The sequence below is a fragment of the Lissotriton vulgaris genome, chromosome 3_2, assembly GCF_964263255.1.
Source record: "Lissotriton vulgaris chromosome 3_2, aLisVul1.2, whole genome shotgun sequence".
Lineage (NCBI taxonomy): Eukaryota > Metazoa > Chordata > Amphibia > Caudata > Salamandridae > Lissotriton > Lissotriton vulgaris.
The window spans coordinates 280,530,068-280,556,880 of NC_141690.1; the positions used below are offsets into that span (position 1 = coordinate 280,530,068).

Consider the following 26,813-nt stretch of genomic DNA (forward strand, 5'->3'; position numbering starts at 1 on the left):
CGAAAAGTTCACCACCAATCCAAACATCCAATACATGTTTGAAAACGTCAGGACAAGCAGGAGGACATAGGCTATATAAAAAAAAATATATATACCTTATTTAAAAAATTTACGATTAAAAAAAAGTAGTCCCTTGGAAGTAGCGCCGGCCGGCCGCGACGTGCGTGCTGACATCAGCAGCGCGGGGAGGAGCGGCGTATAGGAGCCTGAGGAACAGCGGTGGACATGAGTGCGGGGAGGTGCGGCGCTGAAATGCCTCCACAGAATCAAAAGGGAGGAGCGGTGAGCGCGGGCGGGGGCCATGAACACTGACAGCTCACAAGCCTTTTGCTCCCGGACAACGTCGGGGCGGGCTGCTATTCGTTTATAAAGCGCATAAAAAGCGCCGACGGGCCTCGGGGTGTATTAATCAGGCAGTACGAAGAATTAAGCTAACTTTGAAGTGATTTTAAAAGTAACTTTTTGAAGGTGTGTTTTAAAGTCCTGGTAGGTTTATTGCTGTCAGTCCTTTCGGTTGCAGCCAATTTAGGGGCACAGAGGCCACACCTTTGAATCCCGGCGGCCAGACACATTTATTTATTTTATTTCAGAGTTTTATATAGCGCGAACAAGATCTTTGCAGATATCAGAGCGCTTTACATAGACGGGTACATGAGGGAACAAAGTCAAATAGGTAGGTCGATAGTTCACAGAGTACAGAAGGGAACATGAGGGAACAGGGTCAAATAAATAAATCAGTAGATCATAAAATACAAATAATACAATTGGGTGGCTGCAAAGCAATCAAGTGGGTGATAAGACAGCTCGTACACATAGATAACGGGTCAAGCAAGTAATGTAGATCATCGCAGGGTGTTGATAGGGTTCGAGATAGTAGTACAGGTGAATTTAGCCATGAGGATAGCTTTTACTTCTTTTTTGAAGAGTGTAGTGGAAGAGAGAAGCCTTGTTTCGGGAGGGAGTGAGTTCCAAATCCTAGGCGCCATTCCTGAGAAAGAGCGCTTGTATGTTTTCTCCTTCCGGAATCTTCGAGGTTTCAGCAGAAGATTGTTTGCGCCTCTCGTGTTTCTGACTCCCCCAGAGATTGTCAATTTCTGAGCAAGGTAGCCGGGTGAGTTTAGGTGTACAGCCTTGTGTGTCATGCAGGCTATTTTCAAATGTATTCTGGCTTCAAACGGCAACCAATTCAGGGATTTCAGGTCAGGGGTGATGTGGGAGTGCTTTTTTGACCCCGTGATGAGTCTCGCTGCAGCATTTAGAGATGCTTTTAGTGGTGCGGTTGTAGTTAGTGGGAGTCCGCAGAGGGAGGTGATGCCGTATTCAATTCGTGGGATGACTAGTGCTTGCACCGCTGTTTGGAAGTCTTTGGCTGGGAGGTAGGGTTTAAGTTTCCTCAGAGTATTGATCTGGAAGTTCGCTCCCTTTGTAGCTTTGCTGACATGTTGCTGCATGTTGAGATTGGTGTCGAGTGTTATGCCCAAAGATTTTGCTGATTCCACGATGGTGGGTTGGACATTGAGTGCGGTTAGGAGTTTAAGCCAATGTTGAGTGGTGGATATCTTCGCTGGAGGTGCGATCAGAAGGAACTCTGTTTTCAGGGCATTAAGTTTGAGGTGATTGTCGGCAAGCCAGGATTGGGTGCATCTGATCGTTGAGTTCAGGAGCAGGATGTCATTGGGAGATTGCAGTTTGAGGTAGAGTTGGGTGTCATCGGCATACATGTGAAAGTGTACATTGGATTCTTGTAGCAAAGTGGTGAGAGGTTCCATGACTAGGTTGAACAAAGTTGGGGAGAGAGAAGATCCTTGGGGGACGCCTAGCGTTACAGGTACTGGCGTGGACATCAGGTTGTTGCTCTTGAATTTCTGCGTCCTGTTGCGGAGAAAGGAAGTGAACCATTTGAGGACAGTTCCAGATAAGCCCATTCTTTTGTTTAGTAGTTCTAGTAGATTCTCATGTTTAACGGTGTCGAAAGCGGAGGAGAGATCAAGAAGGATGAGGAGGCAGGTGTCATTTTGGTCTAGCATTTGAAGTGCGTCGTCAATTATGTGAGTCATAGCCGTTTCTGTGCTGTGTCCTGCACGGAAACCTGATTGGTGAGGGTTGAGGAGATCGAATTGCTCAATGTGTTTAGTCAATTGTAGTTGTGCGCATTTTTCCAGCAGTTTGGCGAGAGTGGGGATATTGGTGATGGGACGGTAGTTGTTGAGATCCGCGGGGTCGGCTGTTGGTTTCTTTAGTAGAGGTGTGACCTGACCAACTTTGAGGGAGTCAGGTATGCTTCCTTGTTGGAGAGAGCTGTTGATGATTTTAGTCCAGAGAGGGAGAATCAGTGGGGTAAAATCTTTTACTGCGATGCTTTCATCTTCAGCGAGACAATGATACGGGCACTATCGAACTGAGATTTTATAGCACCTAAAACAACAGAACGTGTAACTAGGCGCTTTACGAAGTCACTGCTCTTGTGCGTCTTTCGCCCATAAAGCGCTTCATGGACTTTTAGGCGCTTCAATGTAATGAAAAGTACACCTCTCGAGAGACCTGTTTTGAAACCCCCTCTGATCGCAACCTGTCCGTGCAAGTAAAAGCAAGGTTTTCTTTGGACACTGTAGTAAGTTGCGATTCATTTAAGTGCAGGTAAAGTGCAGCAGGAGCCCTCCACCGCCGGGAGTCCCTGTGGTAAGTGTCTGTCAGTCATTACAGCCCCGTTCCCTGAGTGGGACGGAGAGCGCCAAGAGTCCTGTGCGCAGCGCCCATGCCCTGAATCTGCCTGCGGGAGGGGGAGGGAGGGAGGGGGCCGGGCTGAGGGGTCCATGTAGGAACCACAGACCACGCAGACAGTCCTATGATGGTGTGTATTCACAAGCATTCAACACAAGTGCATCTATTCCTGCGATTTCACATCAAGGAGTTACTCATATAGCGCTTGAAATCACCACTTGTCGTTATGGTGTAATGTAAACCTACCAGACCCATCTCTACCCCCCCCCCCCCCCCCCCCCCCACCCCTCTCTGGGACACCTTCCCCTCTCTCACTCGCCCCCTATCGGCGATACCGACAGTGAACACAATTCATTTATATCGGCTAAAACTTTAGACGACCACTTGCGAATGGTTCCGACTGGATCCGGGTGCTGAGCGTGGAGTGTTCAAAATTCTGGCGCTGCGTGTCAACAGAAAAGTACAATAAAGTTGTACTCGTGAAAAGCAAACATTAATAGTAAAAACACAACTGAGAGGTTCGTAATAATTTTAATAGCAAAGCGGGGTGCTTAAAAAGAATAAAACGGGACAGAGCAGGGGCGCCTCCGGACCCCGGAGGGTGTGAACTGGGGGTTCAGCTGGGGCAGTGGGGACGGGGTGGGAAGCGCCCTCCAGAGTGGGCGCTTTCTGGGTCGGCAGAAGTCACGAGGGGGCCATCATGGGGGGAGGGGAGGGGTGTTGCAGTGAAGAGACAGCAATAAACCCTGGCTGCCAGGAACACGGGCAGAGGCACAGTGAGGCTGCCTTGGGGACCCTGGTGCAAAAAAAGGGACGGTCTGGGCCCCGGTGCCACTGATCCTGTCGCACATTAATAGGTTAACACACATAGAAGGAAGTGGAGGCGAAAGCAGGCCGTGAGCTCGTATTTACGAGGAACGGGCCGTGATGGTTTTGGAGGCACGTGTGTCATTAACAACAAACATTTGACTCGGAGCCGGAAGGAGGAGAAACCCCTTTAAACAAGACTGTGGGTATTTATGAGATTTTGATATTTTAATAGCAGATATTTTGAGAGTTTGTTATTGCAGTGTATGGCTTTTGAAAGTGGCAGTGTAAACTACATATTGGTACCAGTGTGTACTGGGCGTCTGAGCAGCACACAGCAGTTGGTAATGGCCTGTCCTCAAGTCATACTGCTACTAATACATACAGACGACTGAGCAGGGCCTGTGCACAAGGCATACTGGTGCCAGTACATAGGGATGCTGTGCTCAGGACCATCATGCATTGCGCCAGTGTGTATTCTAACGGTGTGTAGGGGTATAAGGTACATTTCTCCTGAAGGGCCTTACCAAGTGGGGTGCACAGTGTGAGAGCTCCCTCCTTGGTTGCCCAATCAGGCAGAGGGCATGTCCTGAGTGAGGGAGGACCCTCGGATGGTGGGTGAAGTGCTATGTGATACAAGGGAATACTCCCAGAGCAGGTCTTATGCATCAATCTGTTCTTAAGTTGATTCACTATACTTGGTGTTTATATGGCTGACGTAACAGAGATGTAATCTCAAACATCTATTTTAATACCCCCCCCCCCCCCCCCACCCCTACCCTGTTCTTTTCAGGTCCTTTTACTGCAGAAAATGCAGTGCTATAAAAACCATATATCATTGGGAACTATGCAAAATATTGCACAGTCCTCTGAAATATGAATTTCATGCTGAGGTTTACTATTGTCAGGACTATTAGGATGATGCAGCATCGAGGAACAAATTATATGGCAAGGTTATCTAAATTATGTGAAAAGCAATGCCAGTTATGTGGCACCTCCCCTCTCAGGAATATTTTCTTCCTTTTAAGCTGGAAATAAAAAAAAGGTGAAATCTTTAAATTGCGCTGCAAATAAGTTAAAGGCATAATTGCATGGTAAAAGCTGCGGAATTGTATTTTTTTAAAAACAACTGTGAAATGTTTAATATTTTGCAGTCTTTGATGATATTTACAAACCACTAGCAGCATGGTTTTTTATGTAACCAGAACCACTCAATAGAAAAATTGGATTATGTTACACGGGTACCCTTATGTGTTGGCTTCAGGACCTGCCCAGAGGTAAGAGCGGCCAGGTGCGCGTGGAGGAGAAGGTTCTGAGAGACACCACGGCCAGGGGCGCTAAGGCACTTAGAAGCAAGCCACGGCCCCGAAATTTACAGTTATGCCCGCTAAAGTAAAGTTATGTTTGAAAGTGAAAGCAGGCATGGAGAGTAAAACACGTCAGCCCGCAGTAGGAGAAACCCCTTTAAACAAGACTGTGGGTATTTATGCGCTACATGCAAAAGGCACACTCTTCTAGGCGAAAACCAGGCACAGCCACTCAAACCATTATTATATGGGGGAGTGATTCTGATCTCCGGGCTGGAGGGAGGGCCCGAGCGGGGAGACGCAGAGTGCTGGTATCACTACCCACCGCTTCCACAGACACTCGGCTCAAGGCAATAACATGATTTCAAATAATCCTTTTGCAACAAAATGACAGCCGTGGCCGATCCTGATGACACTTAGCACGGCTTTGCGCCTTTTAAGGGAAGCCGTCAGTATCTGAGCTTCAGAGGCAGACCGAGTCCGGGGTGCGCGATGCTGGTGAATACCTTTCACCTCGCAAAGCCTACCCGGACAACGTCGGGACGGGCTGCTAGTATATATATATATCCATTCTAATATAATAAAGAGAGAGCCAAAAACCTTTGAGGCGGGTAATCTCAGGAACCACAGCACCAATCACAACACCCAATACAGCGTTGGAAAGGGCAGTTGCAGCAGAAGGACATAGACTATGCAGACGCCCACCATATACATTTAAAAGGTAAAAGAACCGTGCCAGCAAAGTAGTCCCTTGTGGGCGTGTCTGCGTTGTGCTGTGGGGACGTGACAAATGCTGGGGGCGTGTGGTACTTCCACCCTTCGGGCTGGACTGTTCCCATGAGGCCCAGGGTCAAGGCTGATTTGCATATGGCCATGTCTGAACTGGGGTGGTGTGAAGTGCAAAAAAACGATGGATTTAGGCCCAGATCTCTGTACTGGGATGAATGTATGACATTGTTCTGCATTCTGTCCATCAACTGTTGTTTTTGCATTTGTCACCCCGAGTGGGATGGGTATGCTCAGACGTGAGTCCCATGCTCTCCACACCACTGGAGTCTATCTATCCTGGCTGAAGACGGCTGATAGCCAGAAATTGGTCCTAGGATGATTGAGTCCGGTCCAGGAAAGACAAGGCTTGGCATTTTGGCCTGGAATGTTCCCTTGAGGCACAGGGTCATTACTCAGGTGATGTGGAGTTTAAAGAAAATGATGGATTTAGGCCCAGATCTCTGTATTGGGGTGTTTGTATGACATTGTTCTGCATTCTGTCTATCCACTGTTGTTTTTACATTCCGCCCTTCATGCCATGTCTCATATCGTATCCGGGTGTTCACCCTGCTCCCTTTAAATACCCCTGCACCCCATAATCAAAACCCACCCTTACTCCTTAAAATACCCCAATACCCTTAAACACTAACCCATCTTAACCCTATAAATATACCCTGTACCCCAAAACCCAAACCTATACCTAAATCCTAAAAATACCCCTGTACCCCAAAAACCAAACCTACCCCTGAACCCTAAAATACCCCTGTACCCCAAAACTCAAACCTAGCCCCAAACCCTTAAAATACCCCTGTACCCCAAAACCCAAACCTAGCCCTGAACCATAAAAATAGCCCTGTACCGCAAAACACAAACCTACCCCTGAACCCTAAAATACCCCTGTACCCCAAAACCCAAACCTAGCCCTGAACCCTAAAAATACCCCTGTACCCCAAAACCCAAACCTAGCCCTGAACCCTTAAAATACCCCTGTACCCCAAAACTACCCCAGAGCCCTAAAAATACCCCTATACCCCAAAACCCAAACCTAGCCCTGAACCCTAAAAATACGCCTGTATCCCAAAACCCATACCTATCCCTAAACGCTAAAACGACCCCTGTACCCCATAACCCAAAACTATATCTGAACCCTTTAAATACCCAAACACCCCAAAACATATACCTCAGTACCCCAAAACTTATACCCCTATACCTATACTTACCTTATCAGAACTTTAAAAAAAACATGCTTTTACCATTCATGCATTTACAATGAATTTCGTTGTAAATGTATGCGTGGTAAAAGCATATAAAATGTAATGCCATGCGTTATAATGGCATTGCGGAGTCATGGTACTTTCATAATGAAAGTATGTGGAGTGAGGGTCTGCGGAAAGAAAGTTGCGGAATAATGGGTGTTTACCCTCCCCCGGTAAGTACATTGGTGGCACGGCAGCCCACATCTCCAGCAACATACTCATATTTTTTCACCACCGATTTGAAAAATGCACAGGTCTCTCTCACTGATGGCCAGCACCGACATACACTTTTAGACACACCTCCCGCCACAAGTTCTAGAATTGCGAACTTTAGAGCTGGGGAGCTACGTTCGAATCTCGGCATCAGCTCAACATCCTGTGATTCCAGGCAAATTGCTTTGTCTCCCCGTGCCTACCACAAATGAATGTGTTGTTCTGTAATGTAAATTGTGCTCATGCCATGTTGTCGAGTTCACGCTATATAATATTGCAAGGAAAAATAAAGTAGGGAAACTCGAGTTCACACACTACTGACCGCGCACTCTTAAGTGCATCAGCAGTGCACTGTGAATCAGAGCGTTTCACAGGCCTGTCACAGATAAGAAATGCTATCAAAACGAAATCCTACAAAACAATATACTACTGGCCGGCAGCAATTCATACCCGGACAACGTCGGGACGGGCTGCTAGTTGTTTATAAAACAATGATACGGCATGAACTGAGGAGGTCAAAGTTTTGATGTACACTGCAAAGTCAGAGGTTGTGCTCTGAGGAACATTATTAGAAAAAGAGTCAAGTGTTGAGTTACACAAAAGATGAAAAAGCATTGTTACGATATACATCTTTCAAATAAAAAATACCAGCTTTATTCCAGGAATTCCAACATTTTTGGGCTTGATTCGATTTAAGCCTAGGATTATACCAGTATGATGAGTGTAATGTAAGTGACATAAAAGATTGAAAAATTGAAGATCATGTAATATTAATTTTGTAGATGTCACAATTACTGATTTCTGAACCAAACTCGTTGAATTAGACATAGTGACTGATGCAGGCAATGGATACGGAGCAACCAAATGTTGATCAATTCAGAGCCAAGTAGGAGTATTGTTAGGTGTCGCCGATTCAATCAATCAATCAAAGCATTTATATATAGCGCACTACTCACCCAGAGGGTCTCAAGGCGCTAGGGGAGTGGGGTCCACTACTGCTCGAACAGCCAGGTCTTGAGTTGCTTCCTCAAGGCGAGGTGGTCCTAGGTCAGGCGGAGGTGGGTTGGGAGGGAGTTCCATGTCTTGGCGGCGAGGTAGGAGAAGAACCGTCCCCCTGTGGTGGCTCTTCGGATGCGGGGGACGGCGGCGAGGGCGTGGCCGGTCGTGGCTGCGACGGGGGATGTCCAGGATGAGTTGTGCTGAGGCGTTCTGGATCCGCTGGAGTCTCTTCTGGAGTTTGGCGGTGGTTCCGGCATAGAGGGAGTTGCCGTAGTCCAGACGGCTGGTGACGAGGGCCTGGATGACCGTCTTCCTGGTCTCGGTGGGGATCCACCGGAAGATCTTACGTAGCATGCGCAGGATGTTGAAGCACGACGAGGAGACGGCGTTGACTTGTCTGGTCATGGAGAGGGAGGAGTCCAGGATGAAGCCCAGGTTCCGTGCGTGGTCTGTTGGTTTGGGTGCGCTGCCAGGGCGAGGGCCCACCAGGAGTTGTCCCAGGCGGAGGGTGAGGATCCCAGGATAAGGACTTCCGTCTTGTCCGAGTTCAGTTTCAGGCGGCTGTTCTTCATCCATTCAGCTACTTCTTTCATCCCTTCGTGAAGGTTGGCTCTGGCGGTGGCGGGGTCGTTGGTGAGGGAGAGAATCAGCTGGGTGTCGTCGGCGTAGGAGATGATGTTGAGGTTGTGCTGGCGTGCGATGTCTGCGAGGGGGCTCATGTAGACGTTGAAGAGGGTTGGACTGAGCGAGGAGCCTTGAGGAACGCCGCAGATGACTTCGGTGGCTTCAGATCTGAACGAGGGGAGGCGGACTCTCTGTGTCCTTCCGGCGAGGAAGGAGATGATCCACTCCAGTGCCTTCTCCTGGACACCGACGTTGCTGAGGCGCTGTATTAGGGTACGGTGGCAGACAGTGTCGAAGGCCGCGGAGAGGTCTAGGAGGATGAGGGCCGTTGTTTCTCCGTTGTCGAGCAGAGCTTGGATGTCATCGGTGGCTGCGATCAGGGCGGTCTCGGTGCTGTGGTTGGCCCGGAAGCCAGACTGCGAGAGGTCGAGGGATCCGTTCGTCTCGAGGAAGGCGGCCAGCTGCTTGTTGACGGTCTTCTCGATGACTTTTGCAGGAAACGGGAGCAGCGAGATGGGGCGGTAGTTCTTGAGGTCGGTGGGGTCGGCTGATGGCTTCTTGAGTAGGGCGCTGAGTTCGGAGTGGAAGGTAGCGGTGTCGAAGGAGGTGTTGATGATGTCCCGCAGGTGGGGTGCGATGACAGCGTCGCTCTTGTTGAAGACGTGGTGAGGGCAGGGGTCGGTAGGAGATCCGGAGTGGATGGAGTTCATCGTGCGGACGGTGTCTTCGGTGCTGATCGGGGTACAGGCGCGGAGGGTTGTGGTGGTGGGGCGGTGGTTCGGTCGTGGCGTGCATTGGTTGAGTGCAAAAGTTGTTGTGTATGTCCGCGTTCTTGTTGTGGAAGTAGGCGGCGAGGGAGTTGCAGAGGTCTTGCGAAGGGGTGATGTAGTTGTTTCCTGCGTTGGGGTTGGAGAGCTCTTTGACGATGTTGAAGAGTTCCTTGCTGTTGTGTGCGTTGTTGTCCAGTCGTTCCTTGAATGCGGTTTTCTTGGTGGCGTGGATGAGTTGGTGGTGTTTTCGGGTGGCGAGCTTGAGGGCAGTCATGTTGTCCGGAGTTGGGTCTCTGCGCCAGGTTCTCTTGAGGGCTCGGCAGTTCTTCTTGGAGCTCTTGAGTTCGTCGGTGAACCATGGGGCTTTCTTGCTACCGGGTCTGCTAGGCGGGGTCTTCAGAGGGGCGAGGTCGTCTGCGCAGTTGCTGATCCACTTCGCGAGGTTGGTGGCCGCCTGGCTTGGGTTCGTTGCGCTGGTGGGAGGGTTCATGCTCAGGTAGGTCGCAAGCTGGTCGGCTGTGATCTTGTTCCAGCTTCTGCGTGCAACCTGTTGCTGGTGGTGGTGGATCGTGGTCCTTCTGAAGCTGAAGTGGACGCAGCTGTGGTCCGTCCAGTGGAGTCCGGTGGCGTGGCTGAAGGGGATGTCCTTGCTGGATGAGAAGACGGGGTCGAGTGTGTGTCCGGCGTAGTGGGGGGGGGTGGTGACCAGCTGCTTGAGTCCCAGGCTTGCGAGGTTGTCCAGCAGGGTGGTGGTGTTGCGGTCGTTGTTGTTCTCCAGGTGGAAGTTGAGGTCCCCGAGGAGGACGTAGTCAGCGGAGCGGAGGGCGTGTGGGCTGATTAAGTCGGCGATGTCTTCGCTGAATTGTGTGCGTGGTCCTGGTGGTCTGTAGATGAGGGTGCCTCTGAGGGTGGTCTTGGGGTTTATGTGGACCTGGAAGTGCAGGTGCTCGGCAGGTGCGAGGGTGTCGTCGGTGTTGGTCGTGATGCGGATGGTGTTCCTGTGGATGATGGCGATGCCTCCTCCGGTGTGGTTGATTCGGTCCCTTCGGATGATCTTGTAGCCGTCTGGGATGGCGATGGCGATGTCGGGCGCTGAAGAGGCGTTCATCCAGGTTTCCGTGAGGAAGGCGACGTCTGGTGAAGTTGTGTCGAGCAGGTTCCAGAGCTCGACGGCGTGTCTGTGGACGGAGCGGGTGTTGATGCATTTCAGGTGGCTGCTGCTGTTGCTCGTCTTGGTCTTGGTTGGTGCTGGAGTAGTGCAGGTCTGGATGCAGGTGAACTTGCAGGAGTTGCAGCAGAAGGGTCCGTGGGTGCGTCTTGGGGTGGCTCGGTAGCATCCTGGGATTCGGCCGGCGTTGAGTGCGTTGAGGGTGGCGGCGTCGTACGTCCGGCGGGTGGGCTGGGGTCTGCGGGGGCCAGGGGTCCTGGCGCCGGGCGCGGTCCAGGCGCGGACGGGCGCAGACCATAACGTACTTTGCTTCAAAATGAATGCTTTATGATAATTAAAACAAGTATTGGCATAGCCAATAGGTCTCGCCTTTGGGACCGTATAAGTATTACGTATGCAACACACTATCCTTGGTGCAACATCAACTGTTGCATGGCTAAACACTTAAAATGTACCAAAGGGGAGACCTATTGGCTATGCCAATGCTTGTTAATGAAAGAATGCTATCCCTCGTATACTCTACTCGAGCATGGAGAATGTTCCTACGCCTCTACTCTACAAGCTCGGACATCCTGTATTTAAGCCTAGTTAAAGAAGGCTCATAAATCCATGTTCTCTGCAAGCAAGAAGTCTGAGGTTTCACACCACAGCATGATGGAAGGGCTTTACTCAGCTATATCTTCTACAGCTAAACACTCTCAAGGCAGCATGAAGCAAACATTGTTCAAGGAAGCCGACCTCCCAATATTCCCTACAAGAAAATAATGTACGACTCCACAAATCCAACACAACGCTAAAAGGTCTGTCTGTCTTAACTCTCTCATAAGCAGTCAATCCTAGACTTACAAATCCAAGCACAATTAAAAACATGCTCATCTGGCAAAAAAACTTTTATACATGTAGATTTTACAATAGACTTTCATTTTCTTCATGCAACAAACTGGGAAGCACATGTGAATAAAAGTAATCAGTGCTGATGTGGGGAAAATATATATATATATATATTTGGTGCAGCTCTTAAAACCAAACGAGTAATTAATACCATACCCCAAATCAATCGCATTGTCCTGCTGTAATGATCACCCTAGAGAAACCTCTGTAGGAGTTTCATGTCAGGAATAATATTATGAACGTTAGATGTATTTGCATCCCCACATCATGACAACAAATTGTAGTTTAGTGGGATTACGACTGACGCCCTCAAGTGTCCTGCAGAATCCCCTTGATACATGTTCGAAATAAAATATTTTCAACAATTATCTTGATATCGCTTTCAACCACCAGATGGCGAAATAATACACAGCATGAAATTTGAAACAGCTTTAAGCTACAAAACTTTTCCATTTCATGTTGGAGCTTAAAAAGGATCCTGCACAATTCCAACTGTTTAATTATCGAGGCTTATTGAACCGGGAAAAGTTAAATCTTCATGAGGGCCACCTACATGCAACATACGTTAGACAGGAAGGACTCCTTTCTAGAGGGCATGTGCCTGCAGCTCTCATCGGTCTACTCTCCAAGACATATTGTGTACAATAATAATACTCCTACTCTGAATCAAATATTGCTTATTTTTTGGCTTGTCTGTATCATTTAAGGATTATAAACAAGGCGAACACGTTCGATCAGCGTTCATGGGACATATGGCCTATGCCCTATCAACCCAAGGGCTACAGTCCGCTTCTTGCATTTGAGGTATTGGCACTAATAATCTGTATCACAGGAAGTGCATCTCATGAACTAACCGCGCTGCTGCAGCAGCATTTCAGCTCTTCAATGGCCGCGGGATCTCTTACCAATAGGTGTAGTCTTCCGCCAATCACAGAAGGTATTTGGCGATGGAAGAATAATTCACACGCCTTCTACCAGTCTGTGGTAAGTATAGTCCCTTGTAGCATAATTCTTAATTATTTGTTGTGCAACTGGTGAACGTGAGGTGACTGCAGAAGAAACACCAATTCCTGTGCGAAACTGATGTTTCTTCACTAGTAAAGCCACTCAGGCCCTGTGCGTAACAGTTGCAGCGAACTGTCTGTTGCATATATGTACCTTGAAAAAGAATGCCCAGGAACCGCAAGCTAATCGGAACACGCTGCAGCCTCGTCGGGGTGCGAAGCTCTGTACAAAATCTACAATATTGTGCATAACCCAGAATAAGTCTCTAAGGCACAGTGTTCCCCAAAAATGTCTTGTTTCCGGGTGAATGGCAATATGATTCAGAATGATACATGGCGACTTCACCTGGGGTTTTAGAGGCATAACAAAAGGAAATCACAAGGTAATCTTGGGAAAAAAACGCAAACACGAAGGCAAGTTTCAGCTCTTAATGGGCCATGATTATAACAAGCACGCAAGTGGTGCGGGTGCGCGTGCCACAATGAGTAATCTGTTTCCAATTATCGCGCCCATGTCTGGGCACGATAATTGAAAACAGATATGGCCTGTGCCGGTAACAGCAAGCAATACTCCGTCGGAGGAGCATAGGCGGGAAATGCACCCGCCTTTGCCCAATTGCATGCTTTCTTTCTTAGAAAGACGCACACAAAGCCCAGTAGCCTGGCAGAAAAACAAAAGCACAGGCACTAGCATGTGGTGAGCTTTCTGAAGCCCATTACTAAAGGTTTTGCAAGCAGCGCATGCGCGCTGTTCTAGGCTTGACCTGAAAAATCAGGTAAACTTAATCCACCATTGTTCTTAACCAGCTTTAATTTCTTATAGCTTATACGAGGTTTGGTATTTCAAATAAATCTGGTAATCATGTTATCCATATTTTTATAGAATCTAAGAGGAAGCTGTGTAGGCATCATAGAGAGACGTTGGAAAATCTTTGGAGCAATAACCATTTTAACAGCATCTATCTTCCCCCCCAAAGTTGAATGTAGTGCAGACCATGTTTGAAATGTACCTTTAATACAATCTAAAATGCATTCACAAATTAAGGAAATCGATTGTTTTATTTTATGTGAAAATAATATACCAAGGTATTTGATTTTATCCTTAACCCAAATAATGTCTTTGTTTGGAACCATAATAGGTAAACAGTGAAGATTTAAAGGAAAATATTCAGTTTTTTAGAATTTAGCAAATATCCTGAGAATTGAGAATAAGAGTTAATTAAACTTGGTAATGGGGGAATAGACAACGCTGGATAACCAATATAGAGCAGTACGTCATCAGCATATGCTGAGGTTTAATAGGAACATTATTAATAGTAGAACCTTTAATTTCCATAGATTTTCTACTGGCAAGTAACCAAGGTTTTATTGCAAGTAAAAAAAGTAAGGGCGATAATGGTCACCCTTGCCTAGTACCTATGTTTTAGATATCTGACCATTAATAAAATGTTGATCAGACGGACACGAATATAAAGCTAAAATCATATGAATAAATGAAGAACCCAGATGAAATGCAGTCAAGGTATAAAACAGATATTGCCAATGCACTTTATTGAAAGCCTTTTCTGCATCCAAAGCAAGGAGGCCAGCAGGTTGAGTTAATGATGCACCACGTATTGCATGAAATAATCTAACATTGCTCACTGAAAGTCTGTTTTTCATGAACCCAGATCGATCAACATGGACAAAGGAAGGAAGTACGGAAGCCAATCTAGTTGCAAGGATCTTTGCGTAAATTTTACAATCCTGGTTACTCAAGGAGATAGGATGATAATTCAAAACAATTGAGAGGACTTTATCTGGTTTTGGCAGGACTATAACCAAAGCTTCCGTAAAGGACTCTGACATTTTTCCTGTAACACTAAAATGAGTAAATCATTTGAGTAAGTGTGGTTACTGTAGAGGAGCAAATTCTTTATAAAATGATGCTGGAGCACCATCCTGACCTAGAGATTTATACAACTTAAGTGATTAAATAGCTGAATGTACTTCATCAATAGAAATTGACAAATCTAATTTATCTCTAGCTGACTGTGAGATTTGAGGTAAACCACACTTCTATAAAAAAAATATCAATAAGTGATAAATCAGTAGGAGGCTTATTTTATAACTTTGAAAAATAATTCATAAATTTGTTTCCTATTTCTGTATGAGACATAACTGTTTACCCATCAGATTTGCAGACAGCATTAATTTGAGTTTTATTTGTCTTAATATGAGGTTGGTTGGCTACAAATCTTCCATATATGTTCGCATTAAAGCAAAATTTAGCTTTAGAATTAGAGATTTGTATGCCTGCTATAGTGCTTAAAATAGAGATTAATAAATGACAACGTTTTGCAGGTTTATTTTGTATTTAATGTGATTAGATGTAATGAAAAGACGTTTGTACTTGGCAATTTACTTGTCTTATTCTTGAATTCGTGCAATAAATGTCTTATTATTATGAGGCATTACCGAAATTGTGACTCCCCCTGATATACACCTTAAAGGCCTCCCATCTGTTTACAATTGATGTAGATGCCTCCGGATTAAAAAAAAAAATACTCAAGAATTGACAATAACATTTTAGCGTTGTTGTCATTATAAAGAACAATATTTGTGTTCATGAGCCATCATCCTCATCACTGTTGAGAGACTGTAGGATGTAAAATGCATGAGACTAGCGCATGATCTGAAATATCTATATTTTGGATTGTAGGATCAGAAATAGAAGGAATTAAATGAGGGGATATTAATAAAATATCTAATTGAGAATATTATTTGTGAGGATTAGAAATAAAAGTACATTGTTTATCCGTTGGATGATGCAAACACCAGATATCCATTTAAGAGCAAAATATGCTTTTGGGGGATACTCTTTGATTTCAGAACACCTATCCAACAAAGGGTCACCTAAGATTAAAATCACCTCCAATAATAAATGGGACATTATCCAATTTTAGAACTTCTGAGGTAAGAGACCAAAACTCACGGTCATCCTTCGTGAGTCCATATATATTAATCAAGTGTAAGACCATGTCATCAACTTTAATTTTAGTTATAAGAAAACAACCATTAGAATTGGAATACTTATTTAAAATTTGAAGACGTAGTATTTTTGCAAATAAAATAACAACTTCATTTCTCTTATTAAGAGCAAGTGAAGAGATAATGTTACCTACCCACTTTTTGTTCATATATGCTAGAATAGCGTCATCAACATGAGTCTCCTGTAATAATCACATATCAGCCTTATGCCCAGCTAAATAATCCAAAACGTTAGTGCGTTTGAAAGGATGCCGCAAGCCTTTGACATTAAAACACACAAGTTTAATACCATGAATTATAGACACAATTGTAAGAAATTGTGAAGAGAGAAAAGTAAAGTTTTAATAGAAGTAACAAAATACGCAGCTTTATTGGAAAAAAAGAAAAAAAATGAAAAGAAAGAAAGAACGCAACATATAACAGGGACAACATATAGACAGAAATAGAATTCTTGAAACGCATACAGGCATAACAAGACTAACTGATCCAAACGTGCCCATTAAAGAATTACATCAATTTAGGCTAACTAAAAGAGAGTACCAAGCCTATATCTCAAATGAAACTCTAATTAGTTTCCATGGAGAGCTACGAGTGCCTATCGAAGTATAGACGAAGGTCATCCGGACGTTGGAAGGACTTCAAGAACTCATCTTTTCATATTCACATAGTAGACAGGCCGAACATGCCATGTTGGAAAAAAAAACTTCTCAATCTTGGACGAAGATCAGCAAATGCTTTGCAAATTTTTACATATCTTCTAGCAAATTAAAAATTCTTAAATTGTACTGCTGACTACAATTTTCTAAATCCAGCAGTAATTTGTTCATTGTTTCTATTTTCCCCGTGAATGGAATAAGAACATCTAATTTGGTTTTGTTGTCTTGAATTTCATTGCATTGTCAGACACTTTTATTGAAATACGTGCCATGTCTTTGCGCATATTTTTGGATATCTTGCTTTGTAAAGGGCAGAGAGAGAGAGATCTTGCTTTGTGTTGGGCAGTTGAGAGGGATCCTGCTGTGCTTGGGACAGTAGAGTGAGATCTTGCTTAGTATGGGGCAGTAGAGAGAGAATTTGCTTTGCATAGGGCAGTAAAGGGAGTTCTTGCTCTGTATGGTGCAGTAGAAAGAGATCTTGCTTTGTGTGGGGCAGTAGAGGGGGATCTTGTTCTGTATGGGGCAGTAGAAAAAGATCTTGCTTTGTTTGGGGCTGTATGGCGATATCTTGCATTGTGTGGGACAATCAAGGGAGATCTTGCTTTGTGTGGTGCAGTAGAGAGAGAGCCTGCTGCGTCCGCTGTATGTTTGCTCTCTGGATGTACTACTCTTTCCTAAGGTCTTTCTCCTTCTCCTTGACCGCAGGCCAGTGGAAGCAGTGCTGTGATGAAGTGATGAAGATCGAAGGACCGTCGCCACGGAAACCCCCGAACATGCTCTCTAAGCAGGGTTCCCTGTACCATGAGATGGGTAAGTCACTTCCCCTAGGACAGGTCTTTGTGGGAAACCAGCCCCTAAGGGGCCATAGGGACAGGCGGGAGGTCACCCTTTACCATGAGATGAGTAGGTTACTGTCCCTGGGACAATTTGCTGTGGGAAGCTGGCTCCTCAGGGCCGCTCAGGATAGGCAGGAAGTCTCCTTGTACCAGGAGATGGGTAAGTAACTGTCTCTGGGACAGGTCGCTGTGGGGAGCCGGCTCCTCGGGGGCAATCAGGACAGGCGAGAGGCCTCCCTTTAACAGGAGATAGGTAAATAACTGGCCCTGGGACAGACCTTTGTGGGCAGCCGGGTCCTCAGGGGCCATCGGGACAGGCAGGAAATCTCCCTGTTGCAAAAAATGAAGCCAGTGTCTGGGTTCAGGGACCTGTCTTGTGTGTGGGCTATCTACCAGGAGTGTGTAGGTGTAGCCGTCCAGAAAGAAAAGAAATTTTCTTTCTTGTTATCCCCTCACTCACCGGAGTTTCCTCACGGTGACATGCTTCATCATCGGGGTCATCCCAGTTCTCTACGAAAAGGGGCGTGCTGCGACTCTCGAGCTACGAAGGAGCACTATGAAGTGAAGGACTATGTGTAGTGAGAGTAAGTGGAGTGGATGTGTGTGTGAGTGTTAAAAATACCGTGCTAGTGGGCCTCAATGTTTTATTCTGCTCCTAGACCGGTATGTTAAAAGTGGGGTTTGTACTGTGGACCAACCAGTGATGTGAGTTGGTTCAGTACCTGGTCGACATGTTTCACGCTACCCCTAGCGTTTCTTCAGGACCATACAGGGACCAGCCCTGTATAATACCACTCCTAAAAAACCTAGATTTAGGATTCAAATATTAATTTAGTGAGAAAAAATATTTACAGTGATTGGCGCTGTTCCTACTTGGTACAGGCGTTGTTATGTTCATTGGTGAACCTGTAAAAGATATGAACAGAACAATGTTAAAAATTACTTTGCCCCTTTCTCTGCCGAGATCGGGGTCTTTTAGTCCCTCAGGACGTGCAAATATCCATGCACGTTCGTTCATGCACGTGGTTTATATGGTGTGAGTTTTCCATACAAGGGACGTGCATTCTTTGGAGTCTGTTGTCTGTCGGCGATTGACACTGGAAGTGAAACTACCGTGAGAGATCGTGTCAGACATACAGATAGTGACTTTACAGGTAACAGTGAATACACAAATCAGGCACACACAAAAGAGAAAAGAAGTCTCGCCTATATTTACATTTGTTGGTGCAATATGGCACATCATGGTCTCATGGGGGGCGGTATCGCCTCGTTGGAAACAATGCTAAAAGGTTATTAAAGGTGTAAAAACAGAGTTAGTATTCTAAAGCATCTACTCTTCAGAGTACGAGTCTCATGTGCCCAAAAAGAGTTCCTAGGTCTAGGTGGATATGACTTACTTCCTGATCAGCAATGCCGCATGGTTTTACCTAGCTGCTTCCCCTTGGACCGCATCTTAAGGAATGGTCCGTGGATCTGGGTTTTATAGGTCTTAACTTCCGGTTGGAAGAGACTAGAATGTTGTAGCGGCCATCTTTGGAGGATGTAAATTGACCTAAGTTGGGTCTTTCTACTATTCCTATTTAGTAATAGGCCTAGTCACTGAATTGCATTGTTTACATGGGGATTTTTTCGGTTACAAGTGGGGTTTCTCAAAGGGTTCTAGTTCGAGATTCAGAAATGTCATCTATTCAAGACACCCCATGGTATGTCATCATTCAATCCTCTGGTATCCGTCTGGAGTTTAAAAACCCAGCGTTGTTCCCGTTCGTGGAGGATTTTCTCGAGATTTTCTCTGTTTTTCACACATTCTAAGACAACCCATCTTAGATCGTTCGGGGTGTGATTTCTCTCAATGAAGTGGTTGGTCATTCTGGTTGTTGACTTTTTGCAGCGGATGTTGCTTCGGTGTTCCACGATCCTGGTGCTTACTTTCCTTGTTGTCATGCCAACATAGTGCAGGTTGCATGTGCATGTGATCAAATATACCACTCCACTTGTGTTACAGTTAGAAAACTCTTTGAGTTGCCATGTCGAGTTATTGTTGAAAGTGATTTTCTTGGTTACTGAGGTAAGATGACATACGCTACAGTTGTTACACGGGTAGTGTCCGTTTGGAAGTGGTTGCAGTCTGTTTGTGTTTTCTGTTGGTTTCGGTCTCGTATGTACCAAATAATCCTTCAGATTTCTTCCTCTTCTATGACTAAACATTGGTTTAGGGATGTTTAGTTCTCCACTGCTCAGAATTGTCCAATGTTTATTTACAATCTTGCTCACTTGATCAGATACTTTGTCAAAAGTCGTGATGCAGATTGGTCTTTCATTGTTTGCAGGTTGTGCTGTTTTCGGTTCCAGGAGAGCATCTCTGTTATTGTTGCTCGCTCTTTTGCATGCCTTTTGTACCATTTTCTTTGGATAGTTTCTTTGTTGTAATTTTATGCTTAGTTCATCAGCTTGGGATAGGTAATCTGATTTGTAAGAGCAATTTCTTCTAAGTCGGAGAAATTGTCCGAAGGGGAGGTTTTGTTTGAGGTGTCTCGGGTGGAAACTGTTAAAGGTTAGGAGACAGTTTCTGGAGGTTGGTTTGTGATGTGTTGTTGTTATTAACATTCCGTCTTTTGCCCAAACATTCAGATCCAAGAACACCAGATGGCTCCTGCTCATGGTGTTGGTGAATTTCAAGAATGGATCTTGGTCATTCAGCCATTCGCAGAATCTCAATGCCTCTTCCTCATTGCCGTTCCATATCAACAGGATGTCGTCGATATAACGCTTCCAAAGTTTTATGTGGTCCATGTGGGGGCTAGTGGTGGTTAGGATTTTCTTTTTCTCTAGTTGATGGACGTACAGTCCCGCTATGCTCGGCGCAAAGGTGCTGCCCATACTGGTCCCATGCTGTTGGCGATATAGGGTTTCTTCGAAACGGAAGAAATTTTCTGTGAGCGCTAGCCTACAGCATTCCAGTACCACATGTCTCGGTGCGTGGTATTTCCACTCCTCCTCAAACAGAACTTCTTCCAAGATTTCCAATGTCTCTTTATGCGGTAAGCTCGTGTACAGACTCTCCACATCTAGACTTATCAAAATGCTAGATGTGGGGTCAAAGGATGTATCTTTCAAAAGGCATAGTACGTCTTTTGTATCTTTCAGATATGTGTCTGTTTTCTGCACAATGGGACGGAGAAAGGCGTCCGCATATCGTGATACCGGTTCCAGCACAGACCCTATACCAGAGACTATTGGCCTTCCTGGGGGGTCTTCCATGCGTTTATGGATTTTTGGAATTGTGTAAAAGTATGGGATGACTGGTTTTGTGTTGACTAGGAATTCGGATTCTTTTTTGTCCATCCAATCATTCACCAGGCTTTCCTCAATGAGGTGTGCTATACTGATTCTTATTTTCTCTGTTGGATCTTCCTTAATGATAATGTAATTTCTTGTGTCAGCCAGGAGTCGAAGACATTCCTGTCTGTATTTTTCGGTGTCCTGTAGCACTATTGCTCCTCCCTTGTCCGCCGGTTTTATTGTTATTGAATGGTTATTTGATAGTTCCCGGATTGCTTCAAAATTGGAACAGTAACCAAAGCAACCAATCTCGCCCTTTTTTAGGAAGAGGCCAAACGACTCAGAGAGCGAAGAACAAAACAGGCCAGCAAGTGCAATGGGCAGAGCCCGTGGAAGTTTCGAAACGCCACACACGGAGCAAGGGACCACCAGAACCGTCAACGAGCAACCCCCAGATTTAGTAGTAAATTTATCATCTCTGGCACTGACGGAAATCCAGAAAGAAGTATTAAATAAAGGACTAGGTTTCATACCAACACCTACTACGGACAAGTTCAGATTGTGTGCGGAGCTAAAAGAGTTTCTGAGGAAATTGAAATTACAGGTCTTCTTCAAAGACAATGAACAAACACAAACTTCGAGGTCAGACACAGGCTTGAAAAGGAAATCAACTTTTGTTCCACCACCTCAGAACCTACCAGTAGAATTACTGGCTTTTGAAAAAGCAGTAATGAAGGATGTAAGAGAATTGGATCCCAACACCGTAAAAGTCTTCAAGAACACAAGTAATCTGGAGTTCGAAGCAATCCGGGAACTATCAAATAACCATTCAATAACAATAAAACCGGCGGACAAGGGAGGAGCAATAGTGCTACAGGACACCGAAAAATACAGACAGGAATGTCTTCGACTCCTGGCTGACACAAGAAATTACATTATCATTAAGGAAGATCCAACAGAGAAAATAAGAATCAGTATACCACACCTCATTGAGGAAAGCCTGGTGAATGATTGGATGGACAAAAAAGAATCCGAATTCCTAGTCAACACAAAACCAGTCATCCCATACTTTTACACAATTCCAAAAATCCATAAACGCATGGAAGACCCCCCAGGAAGGCCAATAGTCTCTGGTATAGGGTCTGTGCTGGAACCGGTATCACGATATGCGGACGCCTTTCTCCGTCCCATTGTGCAGAAAACAGACACATATCTGAAAGATACAAAAGACGTACTATGCCTTTTGAAAGATACATCCTTTGACCCCACATCTAGCATTTTGATAAGTCTAGATGTGGAGAGTCTGTACACGAGCTTACCGCATAAAGAGACATTGGAAATCTTGGAAGAAGTTCTGTTTGAGGAGGAGTGGAAATACCACGCACCGAGACATGTGGTACTGGAATGCTGTAGGCTAGCGCTCACAGAAAATTTCTTCCGTTTCGAAGAAACCCTATATCGCCAACAGCATGGGACCAGTATGGGCAGCACCTTTGCGCCGAGCATAGCGGGACTGTACGTCCATCAACTAGAGAAAAAGAAAATCCTAACCACCACTAACCCCCACATGGACCACATAAAACTTTGGAAGCGTTATATCGACGACATCCTGTTGATATGGAACGGCAATGAGGAAGAGGCATTGAGATTCTGCGAATGGCTGAATGACCAAGATCCATTCTTGAAATTCACCAACACCATGAGCAGGAGCCATCTGGTGTTCTTGGATCTGAATATTTGGGCAAAAGACGGAATGTTAATAACAACAACACATCACAAACCAACCTCCAGAAACTGTCTCCTAACCTTTAACAGTTTCCACCCGAGACACCTCAAACAAAACCTCCCCTTCGGACAATTTCTCCGACTTAGAAGAAATTGCTCTTACAAATCAGATTACCTATCCCAAGCTGATGAACTAAGCATAAAATTACAACAAAGAAACTATCCAAAGAAAATGGTACAAAAGGCATGCAAAAGAGCGAGCAACAATAACAGAGATGCTCTCCTGGAACCGAAAACAGCACAACCTGCAAACAATGAAAGACCAATCTGCATCACGACTTTTGACAAAGTATCTGATCAAGTGAGCAAGATTGTAAATAAACATTGGACAATTCTGAACAGTGGAGAACTAAACATCCCTAAACCAATGTTTAGTCATAGAAGAGGAAGAAATCTGAAGGATTATTTGGTACATACGAGACCGAAACCAACAGAAAACACAAACAGACTGCAACCACTTCCAAACGGACACTACCCGTGTAACAACTGTAGCGTATGTCATCTTACCTCAGTAACCAAGAAAATCACTTTCAACAATAACTCGACATGGCAACTCAAAGAGTTTTCTAACTGTAACACAAGTGGAGTGGTATATTTGATCACATGCACATGCAACCTGCACTATGTTGGCATGACAACAAGGAAAGTAAGCACCAGGATCGTGGAACACCGAAGCAACATCCGCTGCAAAAAGTCAACAACCAGAATGACCAACCACTTCATTGAGAGAAATCACACCCCGAACGATCTAAGATGGGTTGTCTTAGAATGTGTGAAAAACAGAGAAAATCTCGAGAAAATCCTCCACGAACGGGAACAACGCTGGGTTTTTAAACTCCAGACGGATACCAGAGGATTGAATGATGACATACCATGGGGTGTCTTGAATAGATGACATTTCTGAATCTCGAACTAGAAACCTTTGAGAAACCCCACTTGTAACCGAAAAAATCCCCATGTAAACAATGCAATTCAGTGACTAGGCCTATTACTAAATAGGAATAGTAGAAAGACCCAACTTAGGTCAATTTACATCCTCCAAAGATGGCCGCTACAACATTCTAGTCTCTTCCAACCGGAAGTTAAGACCTATAAAACCCAGATCCACGGACCATTCCTTAAGATGCGGTCCAAGGGGAAGCAGCTAGGTAAAACCATGCGGCATTGCTGATCAGGAAGTAAGTCATATCCACCTAGACCTAGGAACTCTTTTTGGGCACATGAGACTCGTACTCTGAAGAGTAGATGCTTTAGAATACTAACTCTGTTTTTACACCTTTAATAACCTTTAAGCATTGTTTCCGACGAGGCGATACCGCCCCCCATGAGACCATGATGTGCCATATTGCACCAACAAATGTAAATATAGGCGAGACTTCTTTTCTCTTTTGTGTGTGCCTGATTTGTGTATTCACTGTTACCTGTAAAGTCACTATCTGTATGTCTGACACGATCTCTCACGGTAGTTTCACTTCCAGTGTCAATCGCCGACAGACAACAGACTCCAAAGAATGCACGTCCCTTGTATGGAAAACTCACACCATATAAACCACGTGCATGAACGAACGTGCATGGATATTTGCACGTCCTGAGGGACTAAAAGACCCCGATCTCGGCAGAGAAAGGGGCAAAGTAATTTTTAACATTGTTCTGTTCATATCTTTTACAGGTTCACCAATGAACATAACAACGCCTGTACCAAGTAGGAACAGCGCCAATCACTGTAAATATTTTTTCTCACTAAATTAATATTTGAATCCTAAATCTAGGTTTTTTAGGAGTGGTATTATACAGGGCTGGTCCCTGTATGGTCCTGAAGAAACGCTAGGGGTAGCGTGAAACATGTCGACCAGGTACTGAACCAACTCACATCACTGGTTGGTCCACAGTACAAACCCCACTTTTAACATACCGGTCTAGGAGCAGAATAAAACATTGAGGCCCACTAGCACGGTATTTTTAACACTCACACACACATCCACTCCACTTACTCTCACTACACATAGTCCTTCACTTCATAGTGCTCCTTCGTAGCTCGAGAGTCGCAGCACGCCCCTTTTCGTAGAGAACTGGGATGACCCCGATGATGAAGCATGTCACCGTGAGGAAACTCCGGTGAGTGAGGGGATAACAAGAAAGAAAATTTCTTTTCTTTCTGGACGGCTACACCTACACACTCCTGGTAGATAGCCCACACACAAGACAGGTCCCTGAACCCAGACACTGGCTTCATTTTTTGCAACTGTACCTAGGAGGACGACCTGGTCTTGCATAAACCTCCTTTTCCCTCTACTCTGTCAAGGAAATCTCCCTGTACCATGAGATGGGTAAGCCACTCTCCCTGGGACAGGTCTCTGTGAGGCGCTGATTACTCAAGGGCCATTGGGACAGGCAGGAAGTCCTTTGATTAGGGAAGGAGCTGTGCTTGACCCCCTGGTGGGCATGAGTGGGTTGTGCAAGTGGTGCCATGGGTGACTCTGCTTTAGATTTCAGAGCTCTATACACACCATCTTCTGTTTCCATCTTTGTCATCTCTGATCATGAATGAAGATAGTGGGAGGGCTGCGGTGCTACATACTGCCTCTGGAATCATGGTAACGCCTACAGTAACCCACCCGCTAGGGCATATTTTGGACAAACATACACAGTGGGCCACAGGAACATGTAAACGCCTGCTCACCCCGACTCTATAAGCATGAACATGGCATGCCCCTGAAGTCTGTGAGCACCTGCTGTGCTCCATGTATCTGCCCTGGGCACAGTGCCAGCCTCTGGAGTCTGTGAGCCCCTGCTGTCCTCCCTGTATCTGCCCTGGGCACAGTGCCAGCCTCTAGAGTCTGTGAACCCCTGCTGTCCTCCATGTATCTGCCCTGGGCACAGTGCCAGCCTCTGGAGTCTGTGAACCCCTGCTGTCCTCCATGTATCTGCCCTGGCACAGTGCCAGCCCCTGGAATCTGTGAGCCCCTGTTCCATGTATCTGCCCTGGGCACAGTGCCAGCCTCTGGAGTCTGTGAGCACCTGCTGTCCTCGTGTATCTGCCCTGGCCACAGTGCCAGCCTCTCGAGTCTGTGAGCACCTAATGCCCTCCATGTATCTGCCCTGTGTACAGTGCCAGCCTCTGGAGTCTGTGAGCCCCTCCTGTCCTTCCTGTATCTGCCCTGGGCACAGTGCCAGCCTCTGGAGTCTGTGAGCACCTAATGGCCTCCATGTATCTGCCCTGGGCACAGTGCCAGCCTCTGGAGTCTGTGAGCACCTAATGGCCTCCATGTATCTGCCCTGGGCACAGTGCCAGCCTCTGGAGTCTGCGATCCCCTGGTGTTCTCCATGTATCTGCCCTGGGCACAGTGCCAGCCCCTGGAGTCTGTGAGCTCCTGTTCCATTATCTGCCCTGGGCACAGTGCCAGCCTCTGGAGTCTGCGATCCCCTGGTGTTCTCCATGTATCTGCCCTGGGCACAGTGCCAGCCTCTGGAGTCTGTTAGCTCCTGCTCCATGTATCTGCTCTGGGCGCAGTGCCAGCCTCTGGAGTCTGTGAGCACCTGCTGTCCTCATGTATCTGCCCTGGGCACAGTGCCAGCCTCTGGAGTCTGTGAGCACCCAATGACCTCTATGTATCTGCCCTGGGCACAGTGCCAGCCTCTGGAGTCTGTGAGCACCTGCTGTCCTCATGTATCTGCCCTGGGTGCAGTGCCAGCCCCTGGAGTCTGTGAGCCTCTGTTCCATGTATCTGCCCTGGGCGCAGTGCCAGCCCCTGGAGTCTGTGAGCCTCTGTTCCATGTATCTGCCCTGGGCACAGTGCCAGCCTCTGGAGTCTGCGATCCCCTGGTGTTCTCCATGTATCTGCCCTGGCCACAGTACCAGCCCCTGGAGTCTGTGAGCTCCTGTTCCATTATCTGCTCTGGGCGCAGTGCCAGCCTCTGGAGTCTGTGAGCACCCAATTACCTCTATGTATCTGCCCTGGGCACAGTGCCAGCCTCTGGAGTCTGTGAGCATCTGCTGTCCTAATGTATCTGCCCTGGCCACAGTGCCAGCCTCTGGAGTCTGTGAGCCCCTCCTGTCCTCCCTGTATCTGCCCTGGGCACAGTGCCAGCCTCGGGAGTCTGTGAGCCCCTGCTGTCCTTATGTATCGGTCCTGGGCACAGTACCAGCCTCTGGAGTCTGTGAGCACCTAATGGCCTCCATGTATCTGCCCTGGGCACAGTGCCAGCCTCTGGAGTCTGTGAGCCCCTGCTGTCCTCATGTATCTGCCCTGGGCACAGTGCCAGCCTCTGGAGTCTGTGAGCACCTAATGGCCTCCATGTATCTGCCCTGGGCACAGTGCCAGCCCCTGGAGTCTGCGATCCCCTGCTGTTCTCCATGTATCTGCCCCGGGCACAGTGCCAGCCCCTGGAGTCTGTGAACCCCTGTTCCATTATCTGCTCTGGGCGCAGTGCCAGCCTCTGGAGTCTGTGAGCACCTGCTGTCCTCATGTATCTGCCCTGGGCACAGTGCCAGCCTCTGGAGTCTGTGAGCACCTGCTGTCCTCATGTATCTGCCCTGGGCACAGTGCCAGCCTCTGGAGTCTGTGAGCACCTGCTGTCCTCATGTATCTGCCCTGTGCACAGTGCCAGCCCCTGGAGTCTGAGCCCCTGCTCCATGTATCTCCTCCTTCTCTGTGCATTGTTAACTCCTTCTACCTCAGCCTACTCTGTCCCCACA

General features: G+C 46.4%; 1 protein-coding gene across 9 annotated transcripts in view; it reads left to right on the top strand.

The window, feature by feature from the left end:
- Positions 1 to 26,813, top strand: part of RTKN (rhotekin) — a 570,155-nt gene that overhangs the window by 532,514 nt on the left and 10,828 nt on the right. For all 9 annotated transcript variants that reach the window (XM_086964364.1, XM_086964365.1, XM_086964369.1 and 6 more), the window contains exon 11: positions 16,920 to 17,024. In XM_086964364.1, the coding sequence (XP_086820490.1) occupies positions 16,920 to 17,024 (105 nt within the window). The remainder of the gene's footprint in view (positions 1 to 16,919; positions 17,025 to 26,813) is intronic.